We start from the raw sequence: 11,511 nt of genomic DNA, 5'->3' as shown, positions 1-11,511 counted from the left end.
GGGCCTCACATGTGCGCTCCGTACACTCATCTCACCGTGAGAGAAAGCAACGGGGCTCGGCTGACTGGGAGCGTCTGGGGCGGTTTGTGGGACATCTGAGTCCCTTCGCCGCCTCATTTTCCACACCGGTCGCTGCCGAGATCCTCCTGCCCGGGCCGAGCGCGGGGCAGCGGCAGCGGCAGCGGCAGCAGTCCCTGTACCGGCAGCGGCCTCACGAGGCGGCGGCGCTGTGTGCGGAGGGGCGCTCTGCCCGGCAGGGGGCGCTGTGGAGCGCCGCGTTTCCACCCCCCCACCCCCACGCCCCCCCACCCCCCGCGCATGCGCCGTTGCGGCGGCGATGGCGGCGCTGCTGGAGCACGAGCGGCAGCTGTTCGTGGAGCTGTTCCAGCAGGACGGGCTGGCGGTCTGCGCCCGCGGGCTCGGTGTCGATCGCTTGCTGCTGCGCTTCCTCCGCCTTTACTGCGAGCCCGCCAGCCTGGTGCTGGTGCTGAACACGAGCCCCGCCGAGGAGGTGAGCGCGGCCCTCCGCGGCCCGGGGGGGAGCGGGGCGGGCCCGGGCGCGGCAGAGGCTGCGGTTCTGAGGAGAAGTTTGTCGCGGTGGCTCGCGGCCTGTGGCAGTGGGCGCTCCCTTCCCGATTCTGCGTCCGTAAGTCGGGATTAAGATCGCCTCTTCTCTTAAAAAGTGCCGTAACAACGCAGGGAAAACTGTGCTGACAGTTGCGGTGTACGACGTGTCGCTGGGTCGCGCTTAAGCCCCGTGTGTCCGCTGATGGAAGTGCGAGGGGCCCTCAGCCGCGCGGACGCGTCTCCTGCTTAACCGAGTTTCCCTATGAGAGAAGATCGCTGTCCTTCGGCCGCGTCTGACGCTGCCGTGTTTTTAATTGGTTTGGGGCCGTTCCTGTAATTAAACGGGACGTGCTGAATTAGGATTCTCCTTGCATCTGCAGTGAAGTTGTGTTCTCACCGTGTCTCCGTAGGAGTATTTTATTGACCAGCTGCGTTCAGATGGAGTTGTGCACCTTCCTCGCCGCGTCACCAACGAGGTCCCCAGCAGCACTCGCTATGAGTTCTACACGCAGGGCGGGGTTCTCTTTGCTACGAGCAGAATCCTCGTGGTTGATTTCCTCACCGACAGAATTCCGGCAAACCTCATCACTGGTAAGAGATCAATGAAGTAAACATACCACTGTTCTGTTTGAAAATACATGACGCCTAACGCTGTATAGAGAGTTCTACTGATGGTGCTGAAGTTAAAGAATTATTTCTTTAGTGAGATTTCAGTGGAAGGAGCGAATATGTAGTTCTTTCCTTTTCTCTTTTAATAGTCACCACAGGGGTTGGAAGATACCTCAAGAGATCCCTGAGTCCAACCCCTGCTAAAGCAGGTCCTGCAGTAAGTCACACAGCTCAGCATCCAGCCGGGTCTGGAGCATCTCCAGAGGAGACTCCCCACCTGTCTGGGCAGCCTGTGCCAGTGCTCCATCACCCTGACTAAGGAAGTTCTCCTGCGTGGTAGTACAGAACTTCCCACATCTGAGTTCCAGGCCATTAGGTCATCTTTGCTCTAAACTTGTTTGCTTTCTTTAATCACATGGTTTGAAAACACCCACGTTCTTTTTAGGTGGTGGATAATGCATCTGTATGGAGTTTGATATCAATAACCACTTGGAAAACAATCACCAGTTAAACTGCTGTTGATGTAAGAGACATAAGCGTTCACTGACTGCATTGCTTCCCAAGCAGAATAACTACCTGTGTTTGGTGTCTGGAATACTCTGAGAGCACAGCCTGTGATTGAAGCTGGTTTTGTATTGCTAGTGTGCATGGTTGATAAGCATGCAGTTTTCTGCATTAGTGAATTCCTCGTGACAACTTTTCCCATCAAATAAAAGAACAATACCTAACTGATCTTCCTCTTGTAACAACTTGGACACTTCCTATTATGAAATAATGCTCTTTTAAAGGTTTTGGAAATAGTTTGTGACTTTTTATTGTTGTATAGAAGTTGTGCATGCTTATTCTCCTATGTTCTGTTCCCCTTCTTGCCCTGGTTGCTTTTATATTCTTGTCTAAAGCAGAAGCCCTCTTACAGCCCAGAGAGCTAGAAAGATAGATATTAACAGCCAGGAATATAGGAGTATTTTACTGTTATGTAAATGCCAACCTCTTAACAATGGCTGGGTACAACTGAATGTTGAATGCTCAAATGAATGTAAGTTTTTGCTTCAGAAAATGAATCTCTTTCATTTTAGTCAATGAGAAATTCCAATATGTGAAACATTTTAAACAGTTTTACTGCTAGAGCCAAAGGACACTACTCTTGTCAGTTTTGCTATTTCTAGGTCAAAAAAAGGTAAAGTTTTTTTACCTTTTTTTGGAGGCACCCTACTTTGGGTTTTGTGTGGATGAAAAGAAGAAACACAGAGGCTAAAAAACCAAAAGCCTCCTGACCTGAAATGACCTAGAGTTGTTGTAGTCCTCGTGGTGCCGCTGGAGGTCAGTGTAACAGCAGGCTTGGAGAGATTCAAAGCTCGGCTGAGTCGTGCTTCTGTTGGAAACGTGCTGTGTGCATGTGAGATCGTGCAAAACCAGCAGAAATTTGTTTCTTGGGCAACTAAAGTAGGAAAAACAATGCAGTAAAATGTTTCAAAGTGTTGTTGTTCTGAAAATCATTGTAGGATTGCATGTGAATTAACAGCTGATAAAACCGTAAGTTCAGCTAAATGAAAACAAAATATCACTGCAACACAGAAATGTTATTCCGTGTGGTTTTGGCCCATTAGAAATGATGCAGTAAATACTTGCAGCATGGTAAAACTGACACAACTTGGTGTAGAAAACGGTGGCATATCAAAATGAATGAAGAAACTAGTTATAAAATTAGACTGATTTTGTCAGCTTACTGAGGCACATGATGAAAGCTTTACTGTTTGATGACTTTAGCTTCCATTTCAGGAAGATGTTTATTGTTCCATTGGAAGCTGTGAACAGACAGAATTATCATGTAGTCCTCTCTTCACTAGGGGAGAGTGGGGAAAAATACAGCATGCTGTAAGCCTTGGTTTTAACAAGTCTTGGCTGAGCAAAATGTAAATCCCAAAAGTGTTTGCCTCAAATGCTTAAGGCAGTTTAACTATTGTTTCATTTCTCTGTACTAAAATGCATACAATGGGTTGTTTTTTCCTAATGCTCACAGCTGTGAATAAAGTTGTTGGTATAGCCAACAAGCTGAAAATCCCTTCTGTCCACATTGTGAATATGAATAGCAGAAGGAGGGAAATAGCACAAAAACTGTTTCTAGAAGTCCTGGCAGAGTAGTTCAAGTTTTTTGATAATCAAAGAACCATATTCAACAAGTCTGTAATTATAGAACTTCTGTAATAAAAGAATGCAGATATCAGACTTGCTCTGTTGTGATAGTGTGTTACATCTTGCATTCAGTCTTCCTCCTTTTAAAAGGCACAAGTTCAAGTTTTGCTGAAGAGTAAAGAACTGTGGAAGCTGCTAAGTCCTGCTACACAAGCACAAGATTTTTTTGCTAGAGATTTGTCATTGACCCAGCTGTGTAACTGGGAGACTCCGTGGTACTGAAAGAGAGGAGTTGCTGTGTTTCAGGAGAGAGGCTGACTTATTACACAAGCAAACAGTGATAGGACAAAGGGGAACAGTTTTAAACCAAAAGAGGAGAGATTTAGGTTAGATGTCAGGGGGAGATGCGGTGAGCTGCTGGCGCAGGCTGCCCAGGGAAGCTGTGGATGCCCCATTCCTGGAGACATTCAAGGCCAGGTGGGATGGGCCCAGGACAGCCCTGCCCATGGCAAGAGGGCTGGAGCTTGGTGATCTTTGAGGTCCTTTCTAATCCAAGCTATTTTATGAACCCGTTTAAGTTTGTTCAACATCATTTTAGATTACTGAAATTGTACTTCATTTAACAAAAACAGAAGAGTAAGACAAACTTGGGGAAAAATATATATAGTATTCAGTCTTTCTTTACTACTTTTTAACTCGAAAACCATTTATTTTCCCAGGCATTCTGGTGTACAAAGCACATAGAATAATTGAGTCCTGTCAGGAATCATTTATATTGCGACTTTATCGCCAGAAGAACAAGGAAGGCTTCATTAAAGCTTTTACAGATAATGCAGTTGCATTTAATACTGGTTTTTGCCAAGTGGAAAGGGTGATGAGAAACCTTTTTGTCAGGAAACTTTACCTGTGGCCAAGGTAAGGCACCTCTTTACTCTGCTGATATTAAAGCTATGATGATTGCTACCATGGATTCCTAGCAAAATGAACTTTATGTAATCTCACTGTAATCTGGTGGTGTTCTCTGTCATCTTCTGTCAGTCAGTCAGCTAGCATCCATGCAGCTGCAATGGATGAATGTCACAGCACAGCTCCTGTAGGCAAGGGCCTGATGCTTATCATTCGAAGATAAGGATGTCACAGTATTTGCCAGTGGATCCATGTGATCCCAAAGGGTTTATGAGCCCATTACAGTTTCCTCCCTTACGAGATCTCTTGTTTTTGCTTGAGGATTTGTTACCCACAATAATAATGCAGAATTTGGTGTGGTAATTCTCCAGGGATCAGATGCCAGTGCTACAGGCTTGTGTGATGAGGATGAAAACAGTCATAGTTGGGGAGTCATCAGGTGGTTTTATGAAACCATTCATCAATCTGTAGTCTTTGCCTCTGTAGAGTTATGATTTGCATTTAGCTTACTTGGCTGCATTTAGATCAATAGTAACTTTAGTTTCTGTGAACTTTTTAAAAAAAATTATGATATCAAGCAAAATATTCATGTAAATCTTAATAAGCTGTTTTCCTTGTAGATTTCATATAGCAGTGAACTCATTTTTAGAGAAGCATAAACCTGAAGTGGTGGAAATACATGTGTCAATGACCCCTAGTATGCTTGCTATCCAGACTTCAATCCTGGACATTCTGAATGCGTGTCTGAGAGAGCTGAAGCGTTATAATCCATCTCTTGAAGTAGAAGATCTATCTTTAGAAAATGCTATTGGTAAAGCTTTTGACAAGGTAATGGTTCTGCTGTGTTTTGCTCTTGTAAAAGGATCCCTTTGCAATTACCAGCAGGTGATGCTGCAGTTTACTGGTAGGATTCTTGGTAATTGATGTGATTGTTCTTTCTTCATTTGGCCAGTTCCTACATCAAAAACATCACGGTATAATAACATTCAGAGATAGATATGCAATATTCTCACTTTATTTCCCTGCCCAGTTTTTCTCTTGAATTTCCTACTTGCATTTTCTGTTTTCTGTATTAGATGAAGCATGGCAGATAATAGATAACATACACACATGCATGTAGCTGTTGTATTTTTAACCATCATATGTGCAAATCAACTGTGTGTGTGGTGGTGTTTACAGCAGATCTGCAACACGACTGGGATACATACGTATGCTTTCTGTAGGGTAAAATCAAATTTCAGCATTTGCTTATTAACTGCAATCTAGTTTTGACACAAAATGTTCTGTACTTTAGAAAATCTGGAGGTGTTTCTGCATTGTATTCATCTTATGTTAAAAATTAAATGGCATTACAATGTTTTCTACTTTACCTCAATAAATACCAATGGCAGAGGCTATAGTTATATATATATACAGCATTAAATTCATATATGTATGAATATATATTAAATTCATATGATGTTTTTAATATGGGAAAGACGATGTGTACTCAACACATCAAATCAGATGGTTGGATGGTTGGACTAGATGATCTTGTAGGTCCTTTCCAACCTTATGAACCTATGAAATCAGATATAGTGGCTAATTGTTAACTTGGCCACGGTTTTTGAATTTATGAATTTATATAAAAACATTCTATATTACAGGGTGGTTTTTTTTATTCCTGTCTTGATTAGTGTGGTAGATATTTGACATCTTGAACTTTCCAATTTATATTTCTAGACAATACGTCACTATTTAGATCCTCTCTGGCATCAACTTGGAGCTAAGACAAAATCTTTGGTCCAGGATTTGAAGATACTGCGTACTTTGCTGCAGTATCTAACTCAGTATGATTGTGTCACCTTCCTTAATCTTCTGGAGTCACTGAAAGCAAGTGAAAAAGCTTTTGGTGAGAATTCAGGTAAGCACTGAATACAAGTTAATGCATGAAATAGTGAGATGCTCATTCTTTTAGTTAATGTTCCTTAACATATGAAGGTATCTAATTAGGTTTTATATAACTAGCCATAAGGACGTAGGTTTTTATTGACACATAATGCTTTCATCTGCCCACAGAACTGCTGTTACTTAATGGTGTGAGATTTGTATCTTATTTCTGCCTTTTATTAAGCTTGTAGTTTCTTAGTGAGGAGGAAGTGCAGGTAGTACAGGTAATCCAGGTAAAAGATGTGGGCTTTTATTGGAAGGTCTGAAGCATGTATGTTTCAAAGGTCATTTTCTTTTTGTCTTTAGGTTGGCTGTTTCTTGACTCCAGTACTTCCATGTTTGTAAATGCTCGAGCCAGAGTTTATCGCATTGCAGATGAGAAAATGAATCAGAAAGGCAAAATCTCTGAAAACAGAGCTGTAAAGAAGGAAAATGGTACTCATCATTCCTAATTTTAAATTGGAATGTCACGTTATTTTAACAGTTTGCGTATTATTGCTTATGTGGTGGTTCAATACATGGGTCTTACACAGCTCTAGACCTCAGTCAGCTCCATAGGACAGAACCTTTGCTCAAAAGGAAAATAATAAAAAATTGTAAAACGGAATCGTGAAGAAGATTCTTCTCACCTTGCTCACCTGATCATTGGGAGAGCTTGTATGGAATTGCTCTTGAATTACATAAGTATTTAGCTTGATCTTATTCATTTCCTATGAAGGGACAGGAAGCTGCCATTATTTTAATTTAAAATACATAGATATATATTTAAGAGTTTCAGAATTGAAGGACAAGTGAATACTCTTAACTTTTTGCTTCATTAAAGCATTTTCCCCATTTTTTAAAGTTTTTAATTTTAAGAGTGTTCTTGAGCCCCACCAGTATAACAAGTTGCATACGTAGGCTGTTGATGATTGTGCTTGCCAACTGCTATCACGCTGTGACACTGAACTGTTAAAGTTCTGAAGAGTACTTCGACTTGTAGAAGCTGCTATGTTCAATTGTACTTTGTTTCAGAACTGAAAAGGGAATTGGTTCTAGAAAGCAACCCAAAATGGGAAGCTTTGAGAGAGGTATTAAATGAGATTGAAAATGAGAATAAGAACAGTGAAGACCTCGGTGGTCCAGGTGAGAGAATATTAAATTATTTTAATCATTTTAAATATAATAATTTGGGGACTTAATTAAGACAAAATGTTTATGTAAAAGTATTTGGTTTTAAAACTACTACAAAAACTTACAAATTAAAATGTGACCTTTCCCAGAGTAGCATCAAACCGACAGCTGAAGGTGGCCGCCGATGGTTCGTGTTGTGCTTCCTTTTGATGGAACCAGATGACTTCTCTGCCACTGTGACCTTGGCCTCGCACTTAATCTCCACGTTATAACATTTCTGTAGTTGTCTCTTTGTTATCTCTTACCCAGTGTGTTTCAAACTCCTTTTCTGCTTTTCCTATTATAGGATTTTTCATCCCCCTAAATTTCACCGAGTTTTATTTTAGGAAATCGTAAGGGTAAAAAAGCGCTCATTTCTCCCACCCACAGTGTTCTGACTGTGGATAAGAACTGGTCCTCTCGCCTGTAGGAGTTTATCTGAGTCAGCTAGCAGAGAATTGTTATTTAGGGCCCACGATAACGCTGTGTGAAATATGTATTTTTTAGAATCCCTGACAGATGACAGAGGCTGGAAACTAGAACAGTCTCAATTAAGTAGTCTTACTGCACATTAACAAGAATTTATATTAAAAAAAAGGTTGTCTGCTTCAACACATACTAAATCTGCTTTCTTTGAAATGATCAAAAGAAAAAACTGATTTAGATGGTGTGAGGATGAGGAACGCTGAACTTCCATTAACTTTCTCTGATGCTGTTTGGCCCAAACGTGGTGTAATTTAGACTTCCTGAAAGTCCAGTGCAGCTGTGACCACCAAGTGTAAAGGCATTTGGCAGGCATGCTTCTGGGATCATTAAGAACGATTTATTTGCTCAAGAGGTCTTGAGGCTGGATGAAAGGAATTACAGCATAACAGATTATAAACGTGATGTTGTTTCTTGACTGCAGGACAAGTTCTTATTTGTGCCAGTGATGACCGAGCTTGTGCACAGCTCAGGGAATACATTACTGATGGAGCAGAAGCCTTTTTAATGAGACTGTATAATAAAACATTTGGAAAGGATGAGAAAGCTGGAGAAGTATGGATTAAGGACAGAAAAGTGGTCAAGTCCAAAGGAAATGCCAGACCAGACGCAGGACCTCAAGCCAAAAAATCCAAACTCCCTACTTCTTCAAAGCAAAACAAACACAAGAAGCAGCATGACCAAAATATACTCCAGATGATAGGGAAAACAGAGGAGGAAAACAGAGAGGAGTTGGATGTGGAAGATAACAAAGAATTAAATGGAAGCCAAGAAGGCAGTACCGAAGAGACCATTCCTGAAGATTTCCCTGTGAACTTACCCTCAGATTCTTACTATGGTATTTTCAAAAACCCGCTCACGATCATTCATCCATTGCAGGGTTGTGGTGATCCCTATGCTCTCACTCGAGTGCTGCATGAAGTAGAGCCAAGATATGTTGTACTGTATGATGCAGAGCTGACTTTTGTTCGGCAGCTGGAAATCTACAAGGCAGGCAGACCTGGGAAGCCTCTGAGGCAAGTTGACTTGGTGTTAATCAGGAAAGTCGTTCAAAATTTATCTTAACAGAAAAATAAAATCTACTGCTCGCTCTGGCAACCCACTCTGTTTGAATCCCAGAGTTCAGTAGGAGTACCTGATGTTGGTAGAAGAGAAAGACTGGATATAAGAATTTTTCAGGCAGTTACTGCTACTAATCTTAAATATGTCACTTTTTTTTTTCCTCCAAACCTGTAGGGTTTATTTCCTCATCTATGGGAGCTCAGCAGAAGAGCAGCGCTATCTCACAGCCCTGAGAAAAGAGAAGGAGGCCTTTGAGAAACTAATTCGGTAACAGTTTATCATCTACATTATTAATTTTTCACATCATTTCCTTATGTGCTTGTGTTTTAAATGGTGAAGTGTTTAACTGTGAGAAGGCTTTAAATAAGCTACCCAGAACAACTGATATTTTTATTTACCTATCTACAAATTTAATACTGAAAACTTCCGTAAAAATGTTTTTCTCTGAAGGTAACACATCTTGTAAGATATTTCTAAGGTTTTCATGACTTAAGTAGTATTCAGGAGCAAAACAATTATTTTCTTAGACATTGTCTTCTCACCAGCTCATACCTCTAGTTCTTGTTGTTAGTTCTTTTGTTTCATATGCTCTAAAAAGTTCTAAAAATAAAAAGATGCAAGTGCTCGAAGTCTAGACTGTAGCCCAGACAATCTGGATTGTCATTTCTTGTCGATGCTGATTTTCAATTAGCATTCAACTCTACATGATTTTTCATCTTGCTGAACAGTATTAGTGTATTGGGATGCATTAATGTTTAACTGCAGTTTGTAGTGATTGTTGGTTTATGGTTCCTTAGAGAACGGGCCAGCATGGTTGTTCCTGAGGAAAGAGAAGGAAGAGATGAGACAAACCTAGACCTAATAAGAGATGTTAGACCTGCTTCTGTTTCCGTTGACACACGCAAAGCAGGTGAGCAGTTCTTGAAGTCAGGCTTGCAGCTCTGAGCTGTGAAGCAGGCCTGTAACCTGCTGTGGTTCAGTCCCATCCAAAACACAGGGGTGGGTGACTGAGGCAACTGATTCTGCAGTCCTGATGGGGAACAGATAGTATGTGCCTTTGTCCATCTCTCGCGGTCCTCTCTGCGACATAACAATGAATTATATATTTCTTTGAAAAGAAACTACAGCTTAATTAGTATTCTACCATTAAGACAGATAACATTTGGATTATTTCTGGGCAGCCTGTTGATTATGAGACCGATACTGCGTGTAGTGAGGCAGAGAGAAATGAAAACAGTGCTTCTGTTATGGCATGTGCTTCAGGGAAGGTCGAGTCGGAGGTCGTGAGTGCAGGTTAACCCTGTTTGTTTTGCTCTTCAGGTGGACAGGCACAGACTGCTCAGCAGACTGTCGTCGTGGACGTGCGGGAGTTTCGTAGTGAGCTTCCTTCCCTGATTCATCGCCGTGGGATTGACATTGAGCCTGTGACTTTGGAAGTTGGAGATTACATTTTAACTCCCGATATCTGTGTAGAGAGAAAAAGTATCAGTGATCTTATTGGTTCCTTAAATAATGGAAGATTGTATACACAGTGCACTTCTATGTCACGTTACTATAAGCGACCAATTCTCCTGATTGAATTTGATCCTAACAAACCTTTCTCCTTGATTCCACAAGGTTCCCTACGACAGGAGATTTCCAGTAGCGATGTCACTTCTAAACTGACCCTTCTCACACTCCATTTCCCAAAGTTACGTATCCTCTGGTGTCCCTCACCCCATGCTACTGCTGAACTGTTTGAAGAGCTGAAACAAAACCGTCCACAGCCTGATGCAGAAACTGCAATGGCGGTCACAGCAGATTCAGAAACTCTTCCTGAGTCAGACAAGTATAACCCTGGGCCCCAGGACTTCCTGTTAAGAATGCCAGGTGTTAATGCAAAGAACTGCCATGCCTTAATGAACCGTGTGAAGAGCATTGCGGAGCTAGTGACACTGCCAAAGGACAAGCTCTCGGAAATTTTGGGTAATGCCGTCAATGCCGCACAGCTATTTGACTTTATTCACATGTCCTACAAAGAGGCAGTGTCTAAAGAAAAAAACAAAAGATGACTAATGGGACTGTAGATAAGCTTCTCTTGCACAGTACGTGGCAAGGTACGTGGAGTATTTTAAGAAATCCCCTCTAAGATAAGCAGCTGTTTCCTCCTAATGCTGTTCCATCAGGTTTAATATCTGAGCTAGTTACTACTGAAGGCAGGTTTCATGAGGACAATTTTTAATACAGAAATACAAATGATTTTTATTTCTATAGCACTTTATAAAATTTTATAGTAGCACTGAATGAACTAAATTCTTCATCAAGCCCATTAAAGTTGCTGAGTCTTACTGATTGTTTCCTTTTGAAAGGTATGACTTAAAGCTGAAAGCTTCTTCATTAATTTAAAGGATAAATTGTTCTAGCTGTACATACTTCTTGCTTCTCATTTCCCAGTACTGAGATCAGAACATTTTTGGTTTTAGTGTGTAGCTAAGATTAGGTCTTCCATTGCTGTATGTGCTGCTTTTCTGCATTTAGTATAAAAGTCCCTCCGTGAGGCATTTGCTTATTCAAAGCAATAAGACCAGAAATGTTCTGAATAGAGAATGTCTGAACAGTGGTGCTAGGATACCAGAGGACTGAACTAAAAATATAATTGTCCCGAATGTGTGTCCTAAGGAACTTGGCCCA

General features: G+C 41.5%; 1 protein-coding gene across 1 annotated transcript; it reads left to right on the top strand.

The window, feature by feature from the left end:
• Window positions 1-337: 337 nt before the first annotated feature.
• Window positions 338-11,167, top strand: ERCC4 (ERCC excision repair 4, endonuclease catalytic subunit). The gene is made up of 11 exons (XM_065732956.1): window positions 338-511; window positions 978-1,158; window positions 4,029-4,224; window positions 4,836-5,043; window positions 5,938-6,118; window positions 6,451-6,579; window positions 7,159-7,269; window positions 8,204-8,795; window positions 9,016-9,108; window positions 9,639-9,751; window positions 10,162-11,167. The coding sequence occupies exons 1-11, from the start codon at window positions 338-340 to the stop codon at window positions 10,890-10,892; spliced, it is 2,709 nt and encodes a 902-aa protein (XP_065589028.1). The 3' UTR covers window positions 10,893-11,167.
• Window positions 11,168-11,511: the final 344 nt, after the last annotated feature.

Source organism: Cyrtonyx montezumae, unplaced genomic scaffold, assembly GCF_038088225.1.
Source record: "Cyrtonyx montezumae isolate F1298 unplaced genomic scaffold, pur_monq_1.0 scaffold_16, whole genome shotgun sequence".
Lineage (NCBI taxonomy): Eukaryota > Metazoa > Chordata > Aves > Galliformes > Odontophoridae > Cyrtonyx > Cyrtonyx montezumae.
This window is presented reverse-complemented; position numbering and strand designations above follow the sequence as displayed.